This window comes from Nycticebus coucang, chromosome 8, assembly GCF_027406575.1.
Source record: "Nycticebus coucang isolate mNycCou1 chromosome 8, mNycCou1.pri, whole genome shotgun sequence".
In the NCBI taxonomy this organism is placed as follows: domain Eukaryota; kingdom Metazoa; phylum Chordata; class Mammalia; order Primates; family Lorisidae; genus Nycticebus; species Nycticebus coucang.
Window position 1 is genome coordinate 115,808,647 of NC_069787.1, and position 24,666 is coordinate 115,833,312.

At 37.8% G+C, this 24,666-nt stretch overlaps 1 protein-coding gene across 1 annotated transcript; it reads left to right on the top strand.

Annotated features, from left to right (window-relative positions):
* Positions 1-24,666, top strand: CPA3 (carboxypeptidase A3). Its single transcript, XM_053599622.1, has 11 exons — positions 1-81; positions 178-253; positions 2,465-2,589; positions 12,923-13,025; positions 13,131-13,232; positions 14,781-14,882; positions 16,524-16,634; positions 17,822-17,912; positions 18,912-19,114; positions 20,864-20,948; positions 23,964-24,666. Exons 1-11 carry the CDS (start codon positions 14-16, stop codon positions 24,149-24,151), a joined length of 1,254 nt encoding a protein of 417 aa, XP_053455597.1. The 5' UTR covers positions 1-13; the 3' UTR covers positions 24,152-24,666.

Genomic DNA, 24,666 nt, shown 5'->3' on the forward strand with positions numbered 1-24,666 from the left:
GCAAAGAAGAACCATGAGGTTCATCCTTCCTGTGGGTCTGATCGCTACAACCCTTGCAATTGCTCCCGTCCGCTTTGACAGGTAAATAACACGTCCTGTGTTCTGATTTCTGCATAGGAAAAGAATTAAGAAATGTTTCTTTACATTGAACATTTTTTATCTTTTGCCTCCTTAAAGAGAGAAAGTATTCCGCGTAAAGCCCCAGGATGAAAAAGAAGCAAACATCATAAAGGATTTAGCCAAAACCAATGAGGTAAAGCATTGAGAGGAATATTGCATCTTTTCTTTCTATTCTCTAAAAGATACATCTTGTTTATTTCATTTTTAATGCCCACAGGGCTACTAAAGACAATCAAATAGAAAAGGAAATAACAGCATCTACTTGGATAATTCTTCCAATGGTCAATACTTTATTTTTGATTTGTTTGTCTTCCCAGACTATTACTTCTGTTTTTTCTTCCTAAAGCTTTGCAAATAGCTTTTTCTAGGTAAAATTGTGAAATCAGGAGATATTCTTGATACCTTTATCAGAGCCTCTTCCTCCCCACTACAAGCCTTGCCCACTGCATTCCCCCCACTCCCACTACCCTTCTCTGGTTGCATAATTTCTGTTAAAGAACTCACTGATAATCTCAAGGTATTGCTGATATTAAGTTGTGACTCTTTCCAAGAGCAGATACATTTTAAAAGAAGACTCTTAAAGTTAAATCAGTCCCTTAAAAACTGTCATTTACTCAGCTGGTCCTAGACACACAGTGTCAACCACCTTACATATGCCATTTCAAGTTCCCCAATGCCTTTGCAGACATGAACTACCACTGCCAAGTTCATGTCTACACTACCTACTAGCAGGACAATTATGATAGTCCATTAACTAACATTTTGGCTTTGAATCCTGCTTCCCACAAAGCCAAATCTGCATTGCAGACTGTCTGCCCTCTCAAAGTATCTCATCTATTTACTATCATTACAAATGTTCTCTGTCTCTATAAAATATTTTTTGTTTCTACATTATTTCATTCTCACCCTTGTGCCTTCTACCATATTAGATTTTTTTTTTTTTTTTTTTGTAGAGACAGAGTCTCACTGTACCCCCTCAGGTAGAGTGCCATGACATCACACGGCTCACAGCAACCTCCAACTCCTGGGCTTGCGTGATTCTCTTGCCTCAGCCTCCCAAGCAGCTGGGACTACAGGTGCCCGCCACAACACCCGGCTATTTTTTTGTTGCAGTTTGGCCGGGGCTGGGTTTGAACCCGCCACCCTCGGCATATGGCGCCAGCACCCTACTCACTGAGCCACAGGCGCCGCCCTACCATATTAGATTTTTAATAAGTTTAAATATTGAGATTTAAGAATATAAGATGGAAGATGCACTGCCAACCAATTTGATCTTATTCCCTCTGTGAGCAGACTTCAATAGTCTGCTTAGGAGTAACTGTGAACTTTATCTCACAGATAGGATTTTTAGATTTTAGGATTACAGGAATGAGCCACTACACCCAGCCTGCATTTCTTATATGTCCGACTCATGCTACAGCTCTTTGATCAAAATAAACAAATGTTATGTGTTGGTTTGTAGCAATCCCATATTGTCACATAATTGATTGACCTAGAGGTAGAAGAAGATTCAACTATGAAACAGCCAAGCAGACTTAGGCACACCAACAAGCTTGGTGTGATGGGAGGAAATTAAACGTTTCCTTCACAATTCCCAGGCTGGGGACATTTGGTTTCACAATTATGATTTTGAAGAACAACAACAACTGGAATCTTTTCAAAGTTATTTTAGACTGAAGGCTATACTTCTGAGCTCATACTCCAAATTTTTTAAATTCTCAGCTAGGGAAAGAGAAACCAAAGGAATTCAGCACTTGTTAAAGGCCTGCACATCCCAGACCTCATACCTATTTCACAATCTCCACAATACTCCCAGTGGACTCTGATTAGCCCAGTTTTGTAGGAGAAAGGACTGAAACTCAGAGAGTCAGAGCCACTTGCCTAAGGACGTGTTGCTGGGAAAGTGACGGCTGGGAGACTCTGCCTTCTGTTGGATATAAACCTTCCAGGAATTCCAGGGTTTGCAGGGACATTGGGTTTTGAGGCCTAGCGGGGCAGAAAAAGTGGTATTTAATCTAAATTCCTAATTAGAGCCAGATGCTGTGGCTGAATGAATTGTGATCCTATTCAACCCCCAAATTGTGGAAGCAAACAAATTAACCAATCCTTTTGGCACTGACAGATAAGATGGCCTCAAAAAGCGATCATTACAAATTATTTCTTTTCTACTCTAATATTCAACAGCTCTGAAATGTATTCACAAAAATCTCATAAGCTTATTTTGAAAGAGATACTCTGAACCCCAAATTCCCTTCATGATGTATAACACATGGTTGTTTCTTAATAAGTATGTGCTGAGTGAGCAAATAAACAATTGTGACTAACACTGAATTCATCTCTGCAGCTCGACTTCTGGTACCCGGATGCCGCCCACCACGTAGCTGCTAACATGACGGTGGATTTCCGAGTGAGTGAGAAAGAATCCCAAACCATCCAGGCTGCCTTGGATCAAAATAAAATGCATTATGAGTAAGTCCTCTGCAAATATTCAAATGTATTAGAGGCTCAGTGCTTTTGGAAACTTGGCATTGAGAAGAAAGCTTTACAATGAAACTATTTTTGATTGGAATTCCAAAAAAACTAAAGCTCTGTGAGATACAGTTCACAGTTAATCCTAAGCAGACTATTGAAGTCTGCTCACAGAGGGGATAAGATCAAATTAGTTGGCAGCGCATCTTCCATCTTATATTTGCTCCCATCAAAAAGAATGACTCCATTTGCCTCCATTTGCCATCTCCCAAACCAGCCCTTCATAAGCACAGAATCCACGTGAGCAGGCATGGCTTAAATCAAACAGAGGAGAATCTCAAATAGCCAAAGATGCAGAAATAAGAGGAAAGCAGAAAGTATGGAACACCAAGCATGGCCCAGGAACAATGTGGGCCCTGGGGCAGAGTTCAGCAAAGACTATCACAAACAAATGCATAACTTAAAAAACAAAATGTGTTTTTACACTTTCATTTAGTAGTTTGTTGTCCTAAAGGGTCTGGTTTTAACTTCTCCAGGCCTTGTCTTTCCAGGAGGCCTCTGCAGTCAAAATATTGCTAAACGATAGTTCTTTCTTTCTGAACTTTCTATTTCCTGACTGTACTACCTGACTGGGCCCTTTAACCCAGAAGGGCTTCTTCTGCTGAGATAAAGACCCTGCTGAAGTCAGTAACGTAGCAGATAAAGACCCTGCTGAAGTCATTGCTGAGCAGGATTTACCACTATTTGTCATGACCTGATTGTATTCATGATCCTGCTATAATACCTCAAATATATAAACTGTATTGAAATTATGCAATTATACGTAGCACATAAAACAAGCTAAAATTCTCCTTAATGATTTAAAACATAGCAGGCTATTATTTTTGATGGGTTTTGATCCCTGTTTTTGTTTTTGCTATTGTTTCAAAAGGATTGTGATAGACATATAGAGTTTAATAAATCGGGAAAACATAATTCAAAATTAATGTATACTGGCATTGGACCCTCTTAATTAAATTAAATTATACCCTCATTTAACCCCCCTTCATTAAATACATATTGATAGGTGTTTTTCACGTTTTTACAAATTGCACCATTAAAATGAATAATGGATATTGCATAAATATACGATGGCAGAAATTTACAGTACATTATGGATTATTTGCTGACACTAGGTTTCAGATGACATCTTTTTTCTCTCACCTAAGAGAAATCACCCCTCCATCCCAAACAACTTTTGGTTACTCTCTATTCACTTAGCAATCAGTCTTCTCAACTGCTTTATTACACTATTCACTTTGGTAACATGGACCTGACCCGTATTCCTGTGATCAACTAAGCTCAAATAAAGTAGGGCACTGAAAATGTTATATAATTTGGCTTGAACAGCAGGGTAAAAATTAGGTGTTCTATTTTCCTTAATAACCTTGCAATGTACACAAAAAGCTAGTTGGGTAGGTGGCCGACAACCTTCAGTTCCTCACGTAATTCCTATCAGCTCTTTCTCCTCTTTGGTACTCTAGGCCTCTGCCTAGAATCTAAAATGATTCTAACTCAGCTAGAGGTCTAAATGCAGATCCTTACAAACAGTGCGTTTATTATGCCAAGATAGTATCTTATTATCTACATCAAGGACTGAAGTGTAAACTACCTATAAAAATTAGTTTTCTCTAATTAAGACATGATTTCTAGAAACTGGCCCAAATCAGCCCCAATTGTAGGAAAGCCATATAATTCGACAGTTACCTTCCTCAGAAATATAAATATGTAAAGTGATATGAGCAGACAAGAACTATTTAAAATCTTGTCTCCAAGTACTAATTATATAGATAATTTTATTTGCATATTAATTATATGTGTTACTTCATGTCAGTCAGCGACAGAAGAGGGTTCTAAGAACAGAAACATCTGGTTGGTCCTGGGCACCAGGCTGAATTAAACATATTAAGAGGCTGGTTTGACACAATAATTTACTTAGACACCCTTCATTAGACAGTGCATATAAACCACTATTTAGTTTAAAGCATCTGTGTTGTGATTTTTTTAATTTTCGTAAAATTAAATTACTAAGCCAGATTTTATTTTAAAGTAATGTGCTTTCTCCCTTTTTATTTACACTTTGATTTTTAGTTACAAAAGCATGAAAGGTCTTCAGGTCCACAAAAAAAAAATAATATGTGTATACTATCAAACATAAATATACCACTCAATAAATGTCAAAAGGAAAGCATAGCTATTGCACTAAACCTTAGCAATTAATAAACCTTTGGATTTAACAGTTAAAAATTCTGGCATTTTTAAATATTCTTCACATTTAGATAGTCAATATTTAACATTATCTTTTCATCAATCAAAAATTAAAATTAGCTGTGGCACAGTGGTTCATGCCTATAATCTTAGCACTCTGAGAGTCTGAGGCAGGTAGATTGCCTGAGCTCAGAAGTTTGAGACCAGCCTGAGCAAAAGTAAGATGCTGTCTCTAAAAATAGCAGGGCATTGTGGTGGGCACCTGTAGTCCCTGCTACTTGGGAGGCTGAGGCAGGAGACTCGCTTGAGCCCAAGAGTTCAAGGTTGTTGTGAGCTATGACTCCACAGTACTCTACCGGGGGTGACAAAGTGAACTCTGTCTCAAAAAAAAAAGTTAAAATTACAAAATAAAGAGTTGTTAATGAAAGGTAATTCAGAAAAAAACTATTAATATAATAAAACTCAAATGCTATGATTAAATAAAATTTTATTAAGAACCACATAAGATTACGTGGGACATGCAAAAAACATATATACTAAATGGACACAGCAATAAACAGCACTTCATATACTACATCAATGTGAAATTATATAGTAATAATCAACCAAATTTATACTCCAAATATACATACAGTCCTACCAAATAAATATTTCAATCAAATAAATCCTTCCAATGTATCACTCCATTTTTTTCTTCTGTTTCACATGTTTACGGGTTCTTGCCTAAGAGTATAACATATATTTTAGACCTGCCGTAAATGACTAAGTGTATAATTTGTCATGGAGAAATGTGGAAGGTGGGTTCTGGAGCAAGGCTGTCAGGGTCCAGGGCCATTCAGATTGTGCATTGAGTATTTAACATTGACAATTATTTAACTTATCTTTATTTCATTTACTTAATCTGTATAATGGGGATAAGAATGTTTCATGAACATTGATTGGAACCATAAAATTACTATTTGCGTGGTCCTTATTTCTATGAATGCAGGTAAAGTTCACCTACACACGTGCTAATATGTGTGTGCACACACAGACAGCCACACACACACAATGCAAGAGGGCTATCACCAGGTGCTCCATTTCCTTCCAAGTTAACACATTAGTGCCTTAAAGTTTATCATTCCACAGTAGTGACCTCAGATGCTAGGAAATCTGTGCTATTAAGTATGGTGTTCGATGCGTGGTAACCCAGTTAGGGAGTGATGGGGACAAATTGGATCTCGTGGAAACTTGAAACCATTTCTTTTGAACAGCCCCTATCCCGGTGTAATAGGGGCATCAGGAGAATCCAGACCAGCTTAGAAGGCACCCTGACAGTGGCTCTGTCTCCTTGAAACATCCTTCCACACTGCACGTGCACACACAGAGAGTCTCCAGAAGTCACACACACTGGCCCAAAGTTCTCCAGTCCTTCTTTGTTACTCTCTAGAAACAGCAGAAGGAGAGAGCCCTGAAATCATCAACATATAATTCATCTCACCTCTTTCCTGAATCTCTTACCCCTCCTTAACCTTAGGAAATGACAGGCTCCCATGAGAACTGGTCGACTGGGCAAACTTTGCACAAGCCTCTGAAGACTAAGGAGGGTCAAGTTTAATAACAACCTCCAGGGGGTTTAACCCTTGTGGTGAAGGCATTATTGTGCCATCGTTTATAGCTAGAGTACTGAAGCCAGACCCCTCCAGGTTCATATCCCAATTCCTGTCTTTTACTAGTTTTGTCAAGTTTAGAAATCAACCTAGGGCAGCGCCTGTGGCTCAAAGGGGTAGGGCGCCTGCGCCATATGCCGGAGGTGGCAGGTTCAAACCCAGCCCCGGCCAAAAACTCCAAAAAAAAAAAAAAGAAAGAAAGAAAGAAATCAACCTAACCTGTATATAAACTAGGGGGGATAAGTGTATGCAATTAATCATGTTGATGTGATAAAATGTTAAATACAGAGATGTGCAGAGCACCCGGCACATGAGAAAGGCTCGATAAACATTAACCATTTTTATTATTAAATCCCAGGGATCATTATTTATTCTTTCACCTACTTTTAGGAATTTTTTTTAACAAATTAAGCAAATTTGGGAGCATTAAAATAATATTTGAGAGAAAGTAATTTGGTTTCATCTGCCTATGCTTGGTGGCTGGTTAGTGGAAGGGCTCATGAAAATAACATTTGGCCCTGGTTCTTAATTTCCAGCCTTAGGCTTCATTTCTAGGCTCTACCAGCCACAATCTGCCACCACTCTGATGTCCTCACACAGCTGCATTTGCACAAAGGCTGTGTTACAGCTCACATGATTTTTCTTTTTTTGCTACTGTTATCACTAGAGCTAAATTGACAAGTGTAAGTCTAAAAATATTCTTAGATTCAAGCTTCCTGTCACTAATCAATACTGCCTTATGTTACAAATCAGCCTCTCGACCATAAACTTTCTTTTACTGGGTTCCTCTACTTCTACTAATGCAGATGGAGCAAAAGCCATGCGCCCTCTTTAGAGCTGAAAGCAATGATCGATGTCTGTAGTGACCAACCAAAACATAACTTCAAAGCTTCTCAGGCTTCCTGTGAGTTCAAGTGCCACATGCTCCACCTCATTCCAAAATCGCCATCACAAATTTATTTTCTCAGAAAGCCCAGATTCATCCTAAGTCAAAAGCAAAGCAAACAGTGAGTTAGATGTAATGTGTGTAATGATGCACTTGTCAGTGCTGTTAATGGGAAGCAATATTCATGAGAGTACTTGGTCCCATGTGCTAAATAAACTCTAATTAGGAGTATACGGCATGTGTGTTCTGCATCAGAACTGAGATCAGTCAGTCAGTCTGCAAGGAAAAACCAACGAGCAGAGTGGAGCCCTTCAGTGCCATTACTGTGAGAAACTGAAGAATCCAACAACCACAGGCCATCAAAGCCTGGTTCAAAAACATGTTCAGTCTGTAACATGGTTTCCATTTTTTGACTCACATTCAGTTACTCTGAAGTTCACTGGGTGCCTAAGGTTTACCACACACGTCTCAGATTTTACTTCATTTCATCCTCACCACAGTTCTGGGTGGTATATTTGGTCCCACTGTAAAAGTTGGAAGACTGAGGTTCAGAGAAATAACTAAACTGCCCCTGATCGCATTAAGTAACCGAACCGGGGTCGGAACCCAAGAATGTCTGACCACAGGTCACGGCTTCCTGGTCCGATAGGATCTATGGGGGTGGAAAGAATGTGTGATACTGTCCTAAACGACCAGAATGAACAGTAAAACTAGACAGCAGCCTCCTGCACAAAAGATTCACTGCTAACAGAAGAAAAATACAAGTGCATTTCATTATCAGAACTAGGGTAATGCTTTATTCATATGGAGTGCATGGGATATAAGATAATCCAAATGAGAAAATTTTTCAGGGCAGTGCCTGTGGCTCCGTGAGTAGGGCGCCGGCCCCATGTACTGAGGGTTGTGGGTTTGAACTCAGCTCCGGTCAAACTGCAACAAAAAAATAGCTGGGCATTGTGGCAGGCGCCTATGGTCCCAGCTACTCCGTGGCTGAGGCAGGAGAATTGCATAAGCCCAGGAGCTAGAGGTTGCTCTGGGCTGTGACGTCACGGCACTCTACCAAGGGCAACAGAGTGAAACTCTGTCTCTAAAAAATAAGAAAATTTTTCAGATGAGTATGACTTAAAATAATCCTTTCTTTTAAATATTTTTATTGAAACATTTACATTATAAGCTATAGTTTTCTGCCCTGCAAAATAAAGTATATTAAATATCGTTTACCTTTAGGTGGGGGATTATCATTGCAAACACAAATTCTTATACTGTGCTATGATTCTCAAGGGCTACTGAAGCTATCAAAGTATGTTCAGCCATTTCAATCTATATTAAGAGACCACTGACCCATGTTTGCTAAGTCTTTCTGTCTAGGTAGTTTTACCCTCCTTATTTTTCTTTTTCTGTCAGCTATTATCTACTGATAACAGTGTAAGTTGTTTCCCCCACATCCAATCCATTCCTTCCAGTTTAAACAAGCTTTTCAGACTGTATCTAAAATACCAGGAATAAGGTGAGAGTGTTTGCCAGTCTCTTAAATCTATAAAACAGTATTTGAGGGCTCAGAGCAGTGGCTCATGCCTATAATCCTAGCCCTCTGGGAAGCTGAGGTGGGTGGATTACTTGAGCTCATACGTTCGAGACCAGCCTGAGCCAGAGAGAAACCTTGTCTCTAAAAATAGCTGAATGTTGTGGCGGGCACCTATGCTCCCAGCTACTCAAGAGACTGAGGCAAGAGAACCACTTGAGCCCAAGAGATTGAGGTTGCTGTAAGCTATGGCTCCACAGCACTCTACCAGGGGCAAGAAAGTGAGACTCTGTCTCAAAAAAAAAAAAAAAAAAATATATATATATATAGTATTTGACATTTTAAGGAATCTAACACTCTAGTTTGATCCAACTATATACCAATGAACAATATCTATCCTATAAATAGATATTGCCATGTTAATCTTAAATGGCATTTAACATCAAGGCTAATGGTCGAAGACAGGTTTCCCTGTTAAAAAGTGAAGACCAAAGAGAAGGCTTTCTTTTACTACTAGTATTTAGCATTCAGAAAGGTTAGCCAATGCAAAAAAGCAAGAAAATAAGAAATAATTATTGAAAAAAAGTAGAAATTATAGTTATTTGCTAAAGAAATAACTATACAAAAATCCCTAAACACATAACTAAAAATTCTTAAAAGTAAAAAGATTGGTTTTTTAAGCCAATAAAGTGGTTAATACATATGTGTGATGAAACCTAATAGCTTTTTAAATATATAAATACTATAATAACCGATTCAAAAATGTAGTGGGGAAAAAGTTACTCCAGGACTAATTAAAATATATGAATAAGCAATCAAAATATACAAAATTTTACTGAAAAATCAAAAAGGTAAAGCTACATTCTGATCCATTAATAATACAATTCTTTTCATATTTGTTCATAATTTAATATAATTCCTATCAAATCCTAGTTTTCTGATGATTCTAACAATTTCTAAAGTGATTCTGATGAACATTTATTAAAACAGGTGAAAATACAAATTTTAAAAACAAGAATAAGGAAACATTTTATCTAATATCAAATTTTACTGAAATTAAATATGGTCTAGTTCTTATCTGTACATAGAAAAACAGATTAATGAAGCAAATATTATAGAAAATCCCCAAACAGATAACATTGCATAATATATCCGATGAAGATGGCATTTTAAAACACAAATCTTAAAGTCAGGCAGCTTGCATTTAAATTTCAAACTTCACCACATACAAATTGTGCATACTTAAGCTTTCTGAGCACTCCTTTCTCCCATCTGTAAAATGGTGATAATATTGACAGTATTATAACATATGTAAAGCATTATCTGGCCCAGGGAATAAATCCCATTTAAAAGTGGGCAAGGGACATGAATAGACATTTCTCAAAAGAAAACACACAAATGACCACATATGTAAAAAAAAAAAAAATGCTCAACACCACTAATAATTGGGTAAATGCAAATCAAAATCACAATGACCTTGGTCAGAATGGCTATTATTAAAAAGACGACAAACAACAGATGTGGCAAGAACATAGAGAAAAGGAAACTCTCATACACCACTGAGGAGAAGGTGAACTAGGATACGTACTACAGAAAAGGGATTGGAGAATTCTCAACAGAACTTAAAATTACCATTTGATCCAGCAATCCTGCAGTAGCATATTTACCCAAAGGAAAAGAAATCAATATATTAAAAGGATCCATGCACTCACAGAATGTTGCAGCACTATTCACAATAGCAAAACATATGGAGTCAGCCTAAATATCCACCAATGGATAAATAACATGTGGTACATAAACAACCTCTATGGAAAGAAGTATGGAGAGTCCTTGAACAACTAAAAGTGGACATTCCATTCAATCCTACAATCCCATTGTTACCTAGAAGAAAAAATCATTTTGCCACAAGGACATTGGCACTAAAATATTTATTGCAACTCAATTCTCAATTGCCAAGGTGTGGAATCAACCCAAGTGCCCACCAACCCATGAATGGATTAACAAACTGTGGTGTATGTATACCATGGCATACTATTCAACCATAAAAAGACGGTGACTTTACATCTTTCGTATTAACCTGGATGGAGTTGAAGCACATTCTTCTTAGTGAAGTATCATGAGAATGGAAAAAATAGTATCCAATGTACTCGATACTAATATGAGACCAATATATAAACAACTACGAGCCCACACAAAAGAAAAACACAAGTCTAGTCTAGCAAGGGGGATAGGAGGGTCAGAGCAGGAGGCGGTAGGAGGGATGGTGGTTGGAGGGATCTCACCCAACATGCGTCATGTGGGTGAAGGGCTCCAATACAATTTGAACTTTACCTTGAAATGAAAACAATGTAACCTAAACATTTGTACCCTCAGATCAACCTGAAATTTTTTTAAAAAGAATGTTTGACACATATACACAATAGAATACTATTCAGCCACAAAAATGGGTGAATGGTGAGGGGGGAAGGGAAGAGGAGAGGTGGGTTAAAGGTACAAACATACAATAAGATAAAAGGAATAAACTCAGTGTTTGACAGCAGAACAGAATGAGCTGTACTTAACAGGACATATACTTAGGCAATAGACACCCTAAATATCTCATCTTAATCACTACATGCTGTATACGTATAACAAAATTGCCGGCCTCTAATCCTAGCACTCTGGAGGCCAAGGTGGGTGGATGGCCTGAGCTCAGGAGTTCAAGACCAGCCTGAGCCAGAGTGAGATCCTGTCTCTAAAAAAAAATAGCCAGCGTTGTGGTGGGCACTTTTAGTCCCAGCTACTGAAGAGGCTGAGGCAAGAGGATTGCTTGAGCCCAAGAGTTTGAGGTTACTGTGAGTTGTGATGCCACGGCACTCTACCAAAGGTGACAAAATAAGACTTTTTCTCAAAAATAAAAAAATTAACATGAAACCTATAAATTTCTACAAGTAAATTTTAAAAACAAACAAAAACCAAATGGATGTCTGAGTCCAAGTGAAAATGTCAGTTAAGTGGTCAGATGTGCAACCCTGCGTTCAGGGAGAGTCTACACCTGGACAGTCAAGTGTAAGTGACCGTCAGGTGACCAAGCCGTGGAACTCCATGAGATGATGAGATCAGAAGTCTCAGGAAGAGATAAAAATGCGAAGAAGCCGAGGTATGAGCTCCTGACCCCCAACATTAGCCTCCCAATCATTTTTCCTGCCTCTCATTTCAACCCCTCCACATCATCTTAGCCATCTTCTAGATCTATAACCACAGGCAAGCTGTTTTAACACTTTGTGGCTCACTTTCTCATCTGTAAAACAAAGAATCTCATGGGAAGATTAAATGAGTCAATAATGTACATAAGGAGTTCAAAGCCATGCCTGACACGGGGACGTGGGAAGTGCTAAACACCTGCTTACTATTACTGCCATTATTAATATTCAAGTTTCTCGCAGCTTGCAAAGTGTAAAATTACAAGGGATGATCTGTAGATCTGTGCACGAAAACATTATTTCCTGTGCTGTGTGTATGTGGAAAGTGTGTGTGTTTTCGAGAAGGATAGGGAATGCTGTGGCAGCACAATACAAGCCACGTGTGTAATTTTAAATATTCTAGTACCAACCTTAAATAAGTAAAAAGCAACAAGTGAAATTAACTTTAACAATAGGTTTTATTTAAGTCAATATATCTGAAATTTTATTTAACACATCAGTATAAAACTTATTAGTGAAGTATTTTACATAATTTGTTTTACTAAGTCTGCAAAATTTAGCATATGTTCTACACATAGAGCAATCTCTCTTTTTGGACAGGCCCCAATTTAAGTGTTCTGGAGGTCACTTGTGGTAAGAGACTATTGTGTTGGGCAGCACAGCTCAAGATAAATGGGGAGGTCAGAAGCCAGATGCATCACATGTCTAGAGAAGACGGACAGAAATATTAAAGAAACATAGCAAACTTGATTAAAGATAGAAGAGAAGGAAGAGAAATTTTCTGCAAGTGAAAGATAACTATGTTTTTCTTTCCCATGATAAATTTTATCATTCTCCTGTCCAACAGAATTCTGATTCATGATCTCCAGGAAGAGATTGAGAAACAGTTTGATGTTAAAGAAGATAGTCCAGACAGACACAGCTATGCAAAATACAAGAACTGGGAAAAGGTAAAGTATAAAATCCCTGTTCTTCAAAAACAAAGTTACCCTCAATATTTATTGTCATTTTATTTCCTTTTATTCCAATTTCTCAAAATTGGTTTTGTTCTTAAGATTGTGGCTTGGACTGAAAAAATGGTGAATAAGCACCCGGAAATGGTCTCTCGTATTAAAATCGGATCTACTGCTGAAGATAATCCACTCTATGTTCTCAAGGTAAAAATAATTTAATAGCCACTGATTTTATGATTGTTGAAAAATATGAAGTTAAAAGTTACGTTGTGACACAACTGAACTGATTTTGAGACAATAAGAAGTACTATTGTATCAAAGAGTAAGCTCTAGACATGGATTCAAGAACAAAAGTGAAAGGGGAAGAAGCAAGAAAGAGTCTAGATAAATATTTGTCAAAGATTGCACAGTGGAAAAAAACAGAAAAACAGCTCATCCTGCAGCATGGTTGGCATTTCAGCCTCATACTGACGGAAAGGGGAGAGGGGAGCTGAAGAGAGAAGGGGGCTAAAGGCTACACACACACAGTGACATAGAAGGACTAATGCAGTGTTTGCTAGTAGAGTAGGAACATTGTACAGGTACTTAACTGTATATATTGTACCCAGGTGATGGACGCCTAAATATCCTGTCTCGATCACTCTGCACTATAAACATGAAACAAAATTTCACATGTACCCCATAAATTTCGCTCTATGACAGAGGTAAAAATTGCCATTCAGCTGCTGCTGGAATTTTATACATCCAAAGAGACTGTTCCCTCAAGTAGCCCCTTAATTACTGGGAAGCCCATCCTTACCCTCAACCCCCATCCTTTCCTTGTCTAGAACCACCTAAAACAAATCTAAGCCCTCTTCAAAATCACAGCCCTTCAAATATCCTGTACTATTCCTCCACCCAGTCCAAACACAACACAACATTTCCAGTCCAGGTTAAACACCCCCATTTCTGAAACCAGATAAACAAGAAGAAATAGTAGAAACAGAAGTGACTTTATAAATTATTTCTCAGAATACAGAATTTTGGTGATAAAGAATAAAAAAAAAGATGGCAATTTTTTTTAAAAATCCTAAATGCTGCCCTGACACTAGGAGGTAACTTTGAAAAATTATATAATGTAATAGATTATGAATTACGTATAAACATTCAAGATGTTTACATGGATGGAGCTGGAACATATTCTTCTTAGCAAAGTATCTCAGGAATGGAAGAAAATGTATCCAATGTATTCAACCGTACTATAAAGCTAATTTGTAGCTTTCACATGAAGACTATAACCCAACTATAGCACAAGACTATGCGGAAGGGCCAAGGAAGGGGAAGGGAGTGGGGAGGTTATGGTGGAGGGAGGGTAATGGGTGGGGCCACAACTATGGTGCATCTTAGAATGGGTATAGGCGAAACTTACTAAATGCAGATTACAAATGTCTACATACAGTAACTAAGAAAATGCCATGAAGGCTACGTTGAACAGTTTGATGAGATTATTTCAGATTGTATATGAAACCAGCACATTGTACCCCTTGATTGCACTAATGTACATAGCTATGATTTAACAATAAAAAATAAATAAAATTAAAAAAAGAAAAGAATATGTGCCATGGTCCTCCCTGAGAACAATACGTGCAAAAATGTCCATTCCACAATCGATGGGGCCAAGAATGGCTTTGAGAATATGAACGAGTTACTGGTCGACAAGGGATCAATGTGTGAGTTCCTGCAAAATGACATCTCAAGTTTATTTTTAAATAGATTGGGAAAGAAGATGAAAGAAGAAAGTCTGTTTTTATGGATTGCGGCATTCATGCACGAGAATGGATCTCCCCAGCATTCTGCCAGTGGTTTGTCTATCAGGTAAGTGAATCAGAACACTGGCACCATGCTCATTGGACGGCCAGCTGACTTACCAGCAGTTCACTGAGGGGACATCCCTTTCCCACCGTGCCATTCCACTTAACTAGAAGAGCGCACACTTGGTGTTGTCAGGGAAGAAATGATCTGGATTCTACTCAACATTGCGGTTTTTATAAAATTGACACCTTCCCTTCAAATTTCTTGAATTCCAACTGAGAGTTTATGAAACTAAAAAAAAAAAAAAAAAAAACAGGCAGCGCCTATGGCTCAAAGGAGTAGGGTGCTGGCTCCATATACCAGAGATGGCGGGTTCAAACCCAGCCCGGGCCAAAAACTGCAAAAAAAAAAACAAAACACTTTTTTGGCTAGAATATGAAAATTCTTCCTAGCCAAGTATGGAAAAGCTGAAAGTACCTTCATATTACAACCTACAAATCTGACCTTTCTTCAATGAACTCAAAACGCAGATCTTTCATTCCTTTTTAGATATTTCAATGGCCAGGCATGTATGTGGAATTTTCGTACTAACTTTCCTTTCCAACTGAAAACTAAGTCATTTTTTTAAAGGTACTTCCAGTTGATAGATTTGTTATTCCTCTCACGCTGTTGTTACTGTATTCTGACTCCTTTTTCACTTTCTCTCTCTGCCAGCTTTTGCACATAACACACTGATGGAATTTGCATGACAGTGGTTTTGGGGGGCATAGATACTTCCATTAGGAAAGAATCTGCCAGTAGAGCTAACTTGCCCCTAAAGGTGTTTCAACTCTCCTGGATGAGCACTGCGAGTTCCCCTTACTCAACCTGTAACAGGCCACACATCTTAGAGCTACAGAAAATTCTCTTGGCCCCAGGACAGATATACCTGGGAGGGATCATCCAAAAGTGGGGACAAAGATATTAGACAGCCACAGCAAGGCCAAATAATTAGGGAAAGTTCACTCAGATAGGTGAAAAAGGTTGATTGGTCAATCTCTAAATTCTTGAGTATTTTATTAATAGATATTTTCTTCTTTAATCCTGTTTATAACTATTTCACAACTCCTCTCCAATATTTCCATATTCCTGTGCTTACAGACTCAGACTATATTTATGCAAAGGATGTGAGGGGAAAAATCCATTCGAAGGAAAGGATACATTCAAAATAAGTTGCACTAAAAAAAATAAAATAAAAAATAAGTTGTACTTCCCACTTGGCTTCCATTCTTCCTGTGAAACATGTCTCGCATGCCACATTTGGAATGCTATAAATTCTGATAATTAGGTGGTTCTTTAAGGAATGTTCATTGAAATTTTTAGTAGAGATGGGGTCTCACTCTTGAGGCAAGAAGATCACTTGAGCCCAGGACTTTGAGGTTGCTGTGAGCTATGATGCCACAGCACTCTACCCAGGGCAACAGAGTTGAGACGCTGTCTCAAAAAAAAAAAAAACGTTCATTTTAATTAATATCACTAGTCTGAATAAGTGATGTTTTATTCTTGTGACCCATAAGGGTCATTTATTTTCGTCCATTTTAGAAAAAACTGTTTGAAATTATGCGTCCTTTAACAAATAACTCAAGTTATTACTGCTATAACCACAGTTTTCCACATGGTAGCTAAACTTCATATCAAATGCTTGATTTTTTCCTACCCCTACAGGCAACCAAAACGTACGGAAAAAACAAAATTATGACCAAACTCTTGGATAAAATGAATTTTTATGTCCTTCCTGTATTCAACGTTGATGGATATATTTGGTCATGGACAAAGGTATTGTTCTGTACTCTGATTTAGATGATATAATATTTACTGGGTTTAATGCACATTTATTATTATGCATTGAGTTTAAGTTTTGGGTAACTAGTTAATTTCAATTCAGAAAAGCATATTTTGGTTCAGCACCTGTAGCTCAATCAGCTAGGGTGCCAGCCACATACACCAGAGCTGGCGAATTCAAATCCAGCCCGGGCCCACCAAACAACAGTGACAACTACAACCAAAAAATAGCCAGGCTTTGTGGCGGGCGTCTGTAGTCCCAGCTACTTGGGAGGCTGAGGCAAGAGAATCGCTTAAACTCAAGAGTTGGAGGTTGCTGTGAGCTGCGACAGTACAGCACTCTCTCCATGTCAACAGCTTGAGACTCTGTCTCAAAAAAAAAGCATATTTTTTTAAAATCTCAATTTCAGACTAAGTGAAGTATGATTTTCTGGTTACATTAGGTGTCTTTGAAATAATATGAAGTTTTGCTGTTGAAGCTAGGTATGTGGAAAACTGAAAGAAAGCAGTAATTATTAAGGAAATGTATAATTACGTGATATGGCATAGTCTATCTAGCTAAGAATTAAAGTCATTTAAAACCATCATGAATACATTAATTTCAAGGCAAAAGTCATTGTATTCCATCAGTTTGGAACAGGATTTAAGGTAAAATCATCATATCAAAAATAACTAAAAGAGAGACCCAGATATCTATTTGTCTTCTAATAGGCACTTTTATAGTCCTGCTGTTGCTAAATAAAATTAATACTGAACTTTCAGGCAGACACTATCTCATCAAGTTCTTTCTGGAAAATTATGCTCCAGCAGTCACAATTTGACCTGCACTATATCTGAATCTATAAATGGTGCAAGATGTAATAAAGTTATCACTTAAATTATAGGTAATTTCAAAATACTATTGATCATTTTCTAATAATGTGAAAAAGTCAACAATTTTAAAAACTAACTGCATTATTTCATCAAGCCCTAGGAATATTAATATTCACATATTAAAAACGATGTTTCTGAAAATATTACACATTATAAAAAACAATATTTTTCCTTTATAATAAAGGGCCTCAAGTTAACTAGATACATTTCAAATAAAGCTGTAGACACCTGCAGAGAGAATTTGAAATGAACAAATTGAAAAATGCAAAGCAATCTTGTGTAAACACTTGTATCATTCAATCTGGCAGAACCGCATGTGGAGAAAAAATCGTTCCAAGAACCAAAACTCCAAATGTATTGGCACCGACCTCAACAGGAATTTTAATGCTTCCTGGGACTGTAAGTAGCAGACTTAGTCTCCAAGAAAATTGCTATAAAGAGCATTTAGATACCAAACTTGGCTAAACTGCCTATTTCAGTGAAAATAGGCATTCCTTGAGTGACTGTTAATTTTCTTATCTATAAAATGGGAGATAATAATCACTGCTGTTGAAGGATCATACATGTTTCGCTGTGTGGAAGGAAATGGAGAGAAAGGAGTTGCTTATCAAGCCATCTCTTGCTTGTTAAAAATCAGGCACAATTCAGAGCTATAAAACTTCAGTTGGTCTGACAAGAGGCCTTGGGTAACTCCTCTCCCCTTCTCCTCCTCCTGGTCTGATAAAAACTGGGAAGCATCAGTGGTTAAAACCAACCTGGAGGTAGTTCTCCAGATGTGTAGCAAAAATAAATTCCTGGGACAATAAAGTGAAAAAGTTTGATGGAAATATAATGCTAAGCAGAGGCCTACTATGTCTGATGATGCTTTAGTTGCTACACAACTATATCATTACAAACATTCAAGGACAAATTACCACTGTTCCAGTTCATATATTTTGTCTAATTTTGTTGGAAAAATCACCTCAATCTTTAACTCCATTCTGCCATAATAACTATGATAATAACAGCTGTTTTCCCTAATTAAGCGCTTCCTGCTAAAACGAGCTGAAGAAACCCAGCCTCAGAGAAGGTAATTTACACCAGGCCCTAGTGAGTTAGAGCTGGGGTTGAATTGGACCTGGGGTCTATCTGGCTTCCAGCCTGGCTACTTCTACTGTATTATGACTGTGGCCTGGGGAAATAAACAAAGCTAAGATCATTCTAGTGGCCTAAGTCTGTTACAACCAGACAGGTAAGTACATAGTTAATCTGTAGTGACTATGACACAGGACAACAAGGCCGCCCTGTAAACAAGTGAGGCCTAAATGTTTAAAACGTTTTGCAAGTCCACTTCAGCAGAGGCGGGAGCTGGACTGAAGCAGAACAGACTTGGATCTCACCTGCCCGTGTCTTTCGCAGCCTTTCCTCCCACTGGTAACCCATGTGATGAAACGTACCGGGGCCAGGCACCAGAGTCTGAGAAGGAGACAAAAGCTGTCACTGCCTTCATTCGAAGCCACCTGAAATCAATCAAGGTTTACATCACCTTCCACTCTTACTCCCAGGTGCTACTGTTCCCCTATGGATATACATCAAAACTGCCCCCCAACCACGAGGACTTGGTATGTAGAAAAAAGTCTGTGGTTTATACTTTGACATCATCATTGACCTTCAGTCTGTTCTTCATTAACTTGGGTTATGTTGAAAGAACTTCACATTTCAATACCAAAGGGAAGAAATAATGAAGAGAGTTCGAATCATTATCTTTAGATTCATTTTTAATTTGATAAAATTATATAGATATAAAATCTTTCAATGTGATTCTAAAAAAAAAAAAGAGTAGGAAGAAATGTCTAGGGCATCAGTGTAGAATTCTACTACCCAGCTTGTTGTGGAGTTTAACATATACGGTGAGTCTCTAACCACATACAACAAAAGCCCAATGGAACAGCAAAGACATTCTGCTAGTCCTGTCCACCAGACATCAAATTTAAGGAGATCCATTATATTTTTTTCCTCTTGATCAACTTGGAAATTATATTAACTATTTATGATCCAAAGAAAGAACATAATAAATATTTGTGAAGCTTCCTCACTAAGAATACACTGTCTTTCTAAAACTATGATTCATTGAACACTATTTTCCTTCATATGCAAACTGATTTGATCATGTGAGCTTTGGGGAAAAAAAACAACCACCCTGCATATGGGTTCCAATGAATCACAAGAACTGACAGGGTAAATGAATGGCTAGATAGAGAGATAAACATTTTAAATTGCTGTAGAAGAAAAGAAAGCAGATGAAGTTCAGTGGCCCAGATCCACGGAATTGGCAAATATAGCACATCCAATAAAAGCTGTGGTTGAAATGCTGCCCTATTAAAATTTAAAAAAATTTTAAGAGGTCATAATTTTCATTTTTATCTCAGTCAATGATAGTCAGCACAACAACATTTAATTTTAGTATAAGCAGACATTTGAAGCAGTCGTTAAAGTCACCTTTCTATATACAATAAAGAAAATATGTATAAGCAATGGGTGACCCCATTGAGTTGTCTATTAGCCAATCTAGCTGAGAATCTGAACCCATGGGTTGGATTAACTTATGCAAAGTTACAACAGCACAACTTCAATCCACTCTTAGGGAAATGATATTATGGCTAAAATATACATTTATACACACAAAAAAACCCCACTGGTGAGTAAAATCAGAGTTCTTACACAGCAACTAAATTGATTAAGAAAAAATACTTCTTGGTTATATGCATTTATTACAGTCTTTTTAAAAATCTTCATTTGGAGTGCAAATACGTTATGACTATATTCCATTTAAGTTCATCTGACAATCATTCTTACTTTTAAAACAGTAATGTGTTTTAAAGGTCATAAAATGCCACTCTGGAAAAGAAACCCTAATTGAATAACTATTTTAAAGAGGAGTCAACCACCTTCCTTCCCTTGGCATCCTGAAGTGAGATGAGTGGAGAAAAAGTCTGGTGGCAACCTGGGACCTGTCAAAGACCCAGGAACAAGGAACATGGTCTGAGACACTGCAGAAATTAACAGAAGAGCCAAATATCTGAAGTCATAGGCAAAATCTGAGAGGAATAAAAAGAGAGAGGTGGGGGAGAGAAGAGAGAAAAGAAAGAGCAGAAATACAAAGTAAGATACGGCATTATGGTATATAATTAATTGCACGGTTCAGAGTCCTTACAATTACAACATGTAATACTGAAAATGTTTCTCACTTAACCATTTATTTTATTTTGATCTTCAAATGCCAAGTGACTAATAAAATTGATTTTTAAATCCTCATTTAATTAATAGTATTTACATAATTCTCTTATTTCCCTCTGACTTTCACTCTCCAGGACAAAGTCGCGAAGATTAGCACCAACGCTTTGTCAACTCGATATGAAACCCGCTATGTCTATGGCCCAATAGAATCAACAATGTGTAAGTTTTTCCTATTAGTTACTATGTCTTTTCTAATTACTTTTTATAAATATTAAAGAAAATGATAGAATTTCTAGATTAGGGTTAGCATACCACTACCCCACAAGGTTTTATCCTCACAGGAACTATTATTATAACAAGAATTAGTTGGAACAGAGTCAACACTTTTTTTTTTTTTTTTTTTTTGTGGTTTTTGGCCGGGGCTAGGTTTGAACCTGCCACCTCCAGCATATGGGACTGGCGCCCTACTCCTTGAGCCACAGGCACCGCCCATCAACACTTTTTTTTAACCACTTAACTTTAATTGGACTCCTTATTGGGCCTTATCTTTATGTGAGTCTAATCTTTTTTCAACTCCTGGTGGGAAAACAGGTAGATCCTCGGTTTTAGTCTTACCCTCCTCACTCCTCATTATATTCAACTCAAAGGTACATGGTGGACTAGGAAAGGGGATCGCAAGTTTCTAGTTTTGTCACTTTTCTTTTAATATTCACTGCACCGCTTTTTACTGTTCACTATTTTAAGACTATTGTTGTCTTTGTGTGTTTCTGAATTACTGACTTTGGCCTTTCTTTATTTACTTATTTATTAGTCTTTTATTCTACATACACAGAATCAGTAAATACTTTCTGTGTTAAGCAGTTTCAGCTTTTATGGAGGTATTGGCCTCTGTTGCAGCTACCCACGTGGGGCAGCCACCAGTCCAGCCACAGACAGTAAGATCACGAGTGGACATGGCTACATTCCAATAAAATCTCATTCACAAAAACAGGGGCCTGACCGTGACTTGCCAGGCCCTACAGGATCCACTAAAACATGTCTACAACTTTTTATTGAGTGTTTTTTTACAAGTTAGGCACGGTACTTAGCCCTTGATTTTCACAATCTTGGTCCTAACAATCCCATGAGATGAACAGTATTGCTACTTACTTACTAGTAACTGGCAAAAGTGGGGCTCAATTCTCTACCCACAGTGGTGACCCTGCCCTGGTTCAGGCTTTCACTTCACAATACCTTCTCACTGATCTCTGCTCTTTTCAATCCAGATTAAAGGTGCTAAATCGACTTAGTACCTCCCACAGAAAATCAAAACACCTGGTCCCGATTCACATGTTTTCTCAACTTTACCCACAGACTCTTATTATTTCCTTTGCTCCAGTCCACCTGGATCTCACTGGTCCTTATAAAATGTCTCCATGCTTTTCCATTTGTGTGATTTACTGGCCAGAATAATACCTTTCTTGCTCGCCACCTTGAAAACCATTATCCTTTCCTCAAGGCTCTCCTCAAATGGCACTGTCAGGAATGGCTTAGAATTCCCTGGATCTTGTTTCCCAGAACCAAAGAGTGGGGTCTGGTGGCAAGTCCCTGACAGATCAAACACAGATGCACTCAGACGGGTCCCACAAGCAGAAAAGGGAGCAAAAGTGCATCTTAAAGGAGGGACAGGAGAAGACCCTGGGGGCTAACCTCATTTCTACTCTTACATCTATGGCTAATGAATACACTGGGTAGTAGGAGGAATAGTCTTTATTTTCTTAGAAAAAGGTGGGGATTTCTTAGAATTTAGGTCCCTCTCCATCTCTATCTAGCCTGATAAGGTCGCTTCCAGGGGTGGCCAAGGCACTTGTAAACTGTCATGGCACTGGTGGGGGTGATTTTTACCGTGCTAATGAGGCTAAGAGGGACAAAAGGTCAGCTTGGGTTGTGAGGTCCCAGTTCTGCACATGCTCCAACCCTGGAAACGTCCCCAATCTCAAGTTCCCTGTCATGGTGTTAAGTGCTAAATATTTGTGGATGTGCCTTGGCCTCCTCAAGTTCGCTTCCCTTCTGTGAGCCTGCACCTGCTCTCTCTCCCTAACACCACCTCCATCATGAGGGTGGTATCTGAGCCGACACTGTTCATGAAATGTCATCTTCCTCCCCAAGAATGTTCCTTTTTTTCTTTAACTCTTCATAATATATTATACCACTCCTATGGTATTTAGTATATTCTTCTCTGTCTCTATATATTAGCACCTTGACTTTTCTCCTGCAAGTTGTAAGTTCTTGAAGACATCAGTAGTGTCTTCTTCATTTTGTACTTTGTACTACCCACCCTCCCCGGTGCCAAGTAGAGATAATGCTAAAGATCTGCTAAATGTCAGATAAAGAGCAAACCCTGTCTCTTTTCACCAAAATAGTTCTTGTCTTTCTTCCTTCCTTGCAGCATTAAAGTGTTACCAGTTAAACTCATTACTTGTCCTAAAACATAAATGATCTTTTCTCTTATGCAAAAATAATCTTTTATCTTATGCAAAACAAGCTATGTATACATCAATGCAGTTATGGTGTATATATACCTACACTAATATATTTATATAACCTCTGGACGTGTGCATGTATACACGGTCCTGTATGCATATAACCTCTAGGTATGTGTTTACATGTCCAAACTTTTTACCAAATAATAACATCTTTAGTAAAATTTTATAAAAATTGACATGGAAAATTTGGATGAAGGGTTAAATATGTCTTCAAAATAACTGATTCAAGTTTTATACATAATGGTCTTTAAACTGTGAAATAGTTCACCGTAGCAACATGAATAACAAAAGACCTAAACTACTAGACAGAATATAATTTTGTATAGCTTTTATGTGTAGTTTTCCTTGGTGGTTTTCAATTACTAGTTACTCCTCAGTTGGGAGTTGTTCAAGCTGCTTGCAGTGGCTCAGAGCACCTCCATCTATAACAATAAATGGGCCTAGGAAATAAATTCAATTTACTACTGACCCAACCAAGATGTATTTTTTTAAATGCAAATAATGTTTAAAATGTGTTGTAGATTCAAAAGTCATAATTATGTTTTACTGTCTATTCTGTGCTATTCACACTACTATTCTCATTCATTACTGCAGTTAACTGTACACCTTATTTTTTATTGCTAATTTTACTTTTACACTAGCAATTTCCATTTTAAGAAAAAAATTAGCATTTGTCTCTAATTAAATATTTGCTGCTTATGTTTTGCAGACCGGACATCAGGTTCTTCTTTAGACTGGGCTTACGACCTAGGCATCAAACACACCTTTGCCTTTGAGCTCCGAGATAAAGGCAAATTTGGTTTTCTCCTTCCAGAATCTCAGATAAAACAAACCTGTAAAGAGACTATGCTTGCTGTCAAATTTATTGCTAAGTATATCCTCAAGAATACTTCCTAGAGAATTGCCCTCCATTTGGAATAAGCCAATTAATCCTTTTTTAATGTGTGCCTTTTACTAGAAAGTCAATCTGTAATTACCCCTAGATGCAGCCACCTCATCCCCTACATAGGGCCTCCTCAGGCTCGCTGAAGTCCCATGTTATTGCTCTTTGCGTTTATTTACTCTGAGTATCACCTTAACAAAGTAGCTTTAAGCAAAACTTGTTAACTACTTTTCTTGGCTCCAAATGAAGTTTTAACCCAGCAGAAAGCATCACTTGGAGTATTTTGCAAGGTGATCTGCAGTGGGGCACAGGAAAGAAATGAAAACTTCAGTTTCTCTAGCCTCTGGTTTTCAACATGTGGCTTCATCATTTCATGTGCTGATTTAATAAAAGAATAAAGTGCATCCCAGCGCTGTAATCATGGATCTTCTGTTTCTGATCAACCATTCTCTGCATTTCTCTAAGGTATTAATATCCAAAATAAATGTCTCTCATTCAGTCTGTTAATAAGAAAGAATATCTTCAATTT

Bases quoted from the DNA above. Each gene is read 5' to 3' on its own strand.
- CPA3 (XM_053599622.1), top strand. From the start codon at position 14: ATGAGGTTCATCCTTCCTGTGGGTCTGATCGCTACAACCCTTGCAATT. The intron at 13,026-13,130 runs GTAAAGTATAAA...TTTGTTCTTAAG, and splicing joins AATACAAGAACTGGGAAAAG to ATTGTGGCTTGGACTGAAAA. The intron at 16,635-17,821 runs GTATTGTTCTGT...TCAATCTGGCAG, and splicing joins ATATTTGGTCATGGACAAAG to AACCGCATGTGGAGAAAAAA.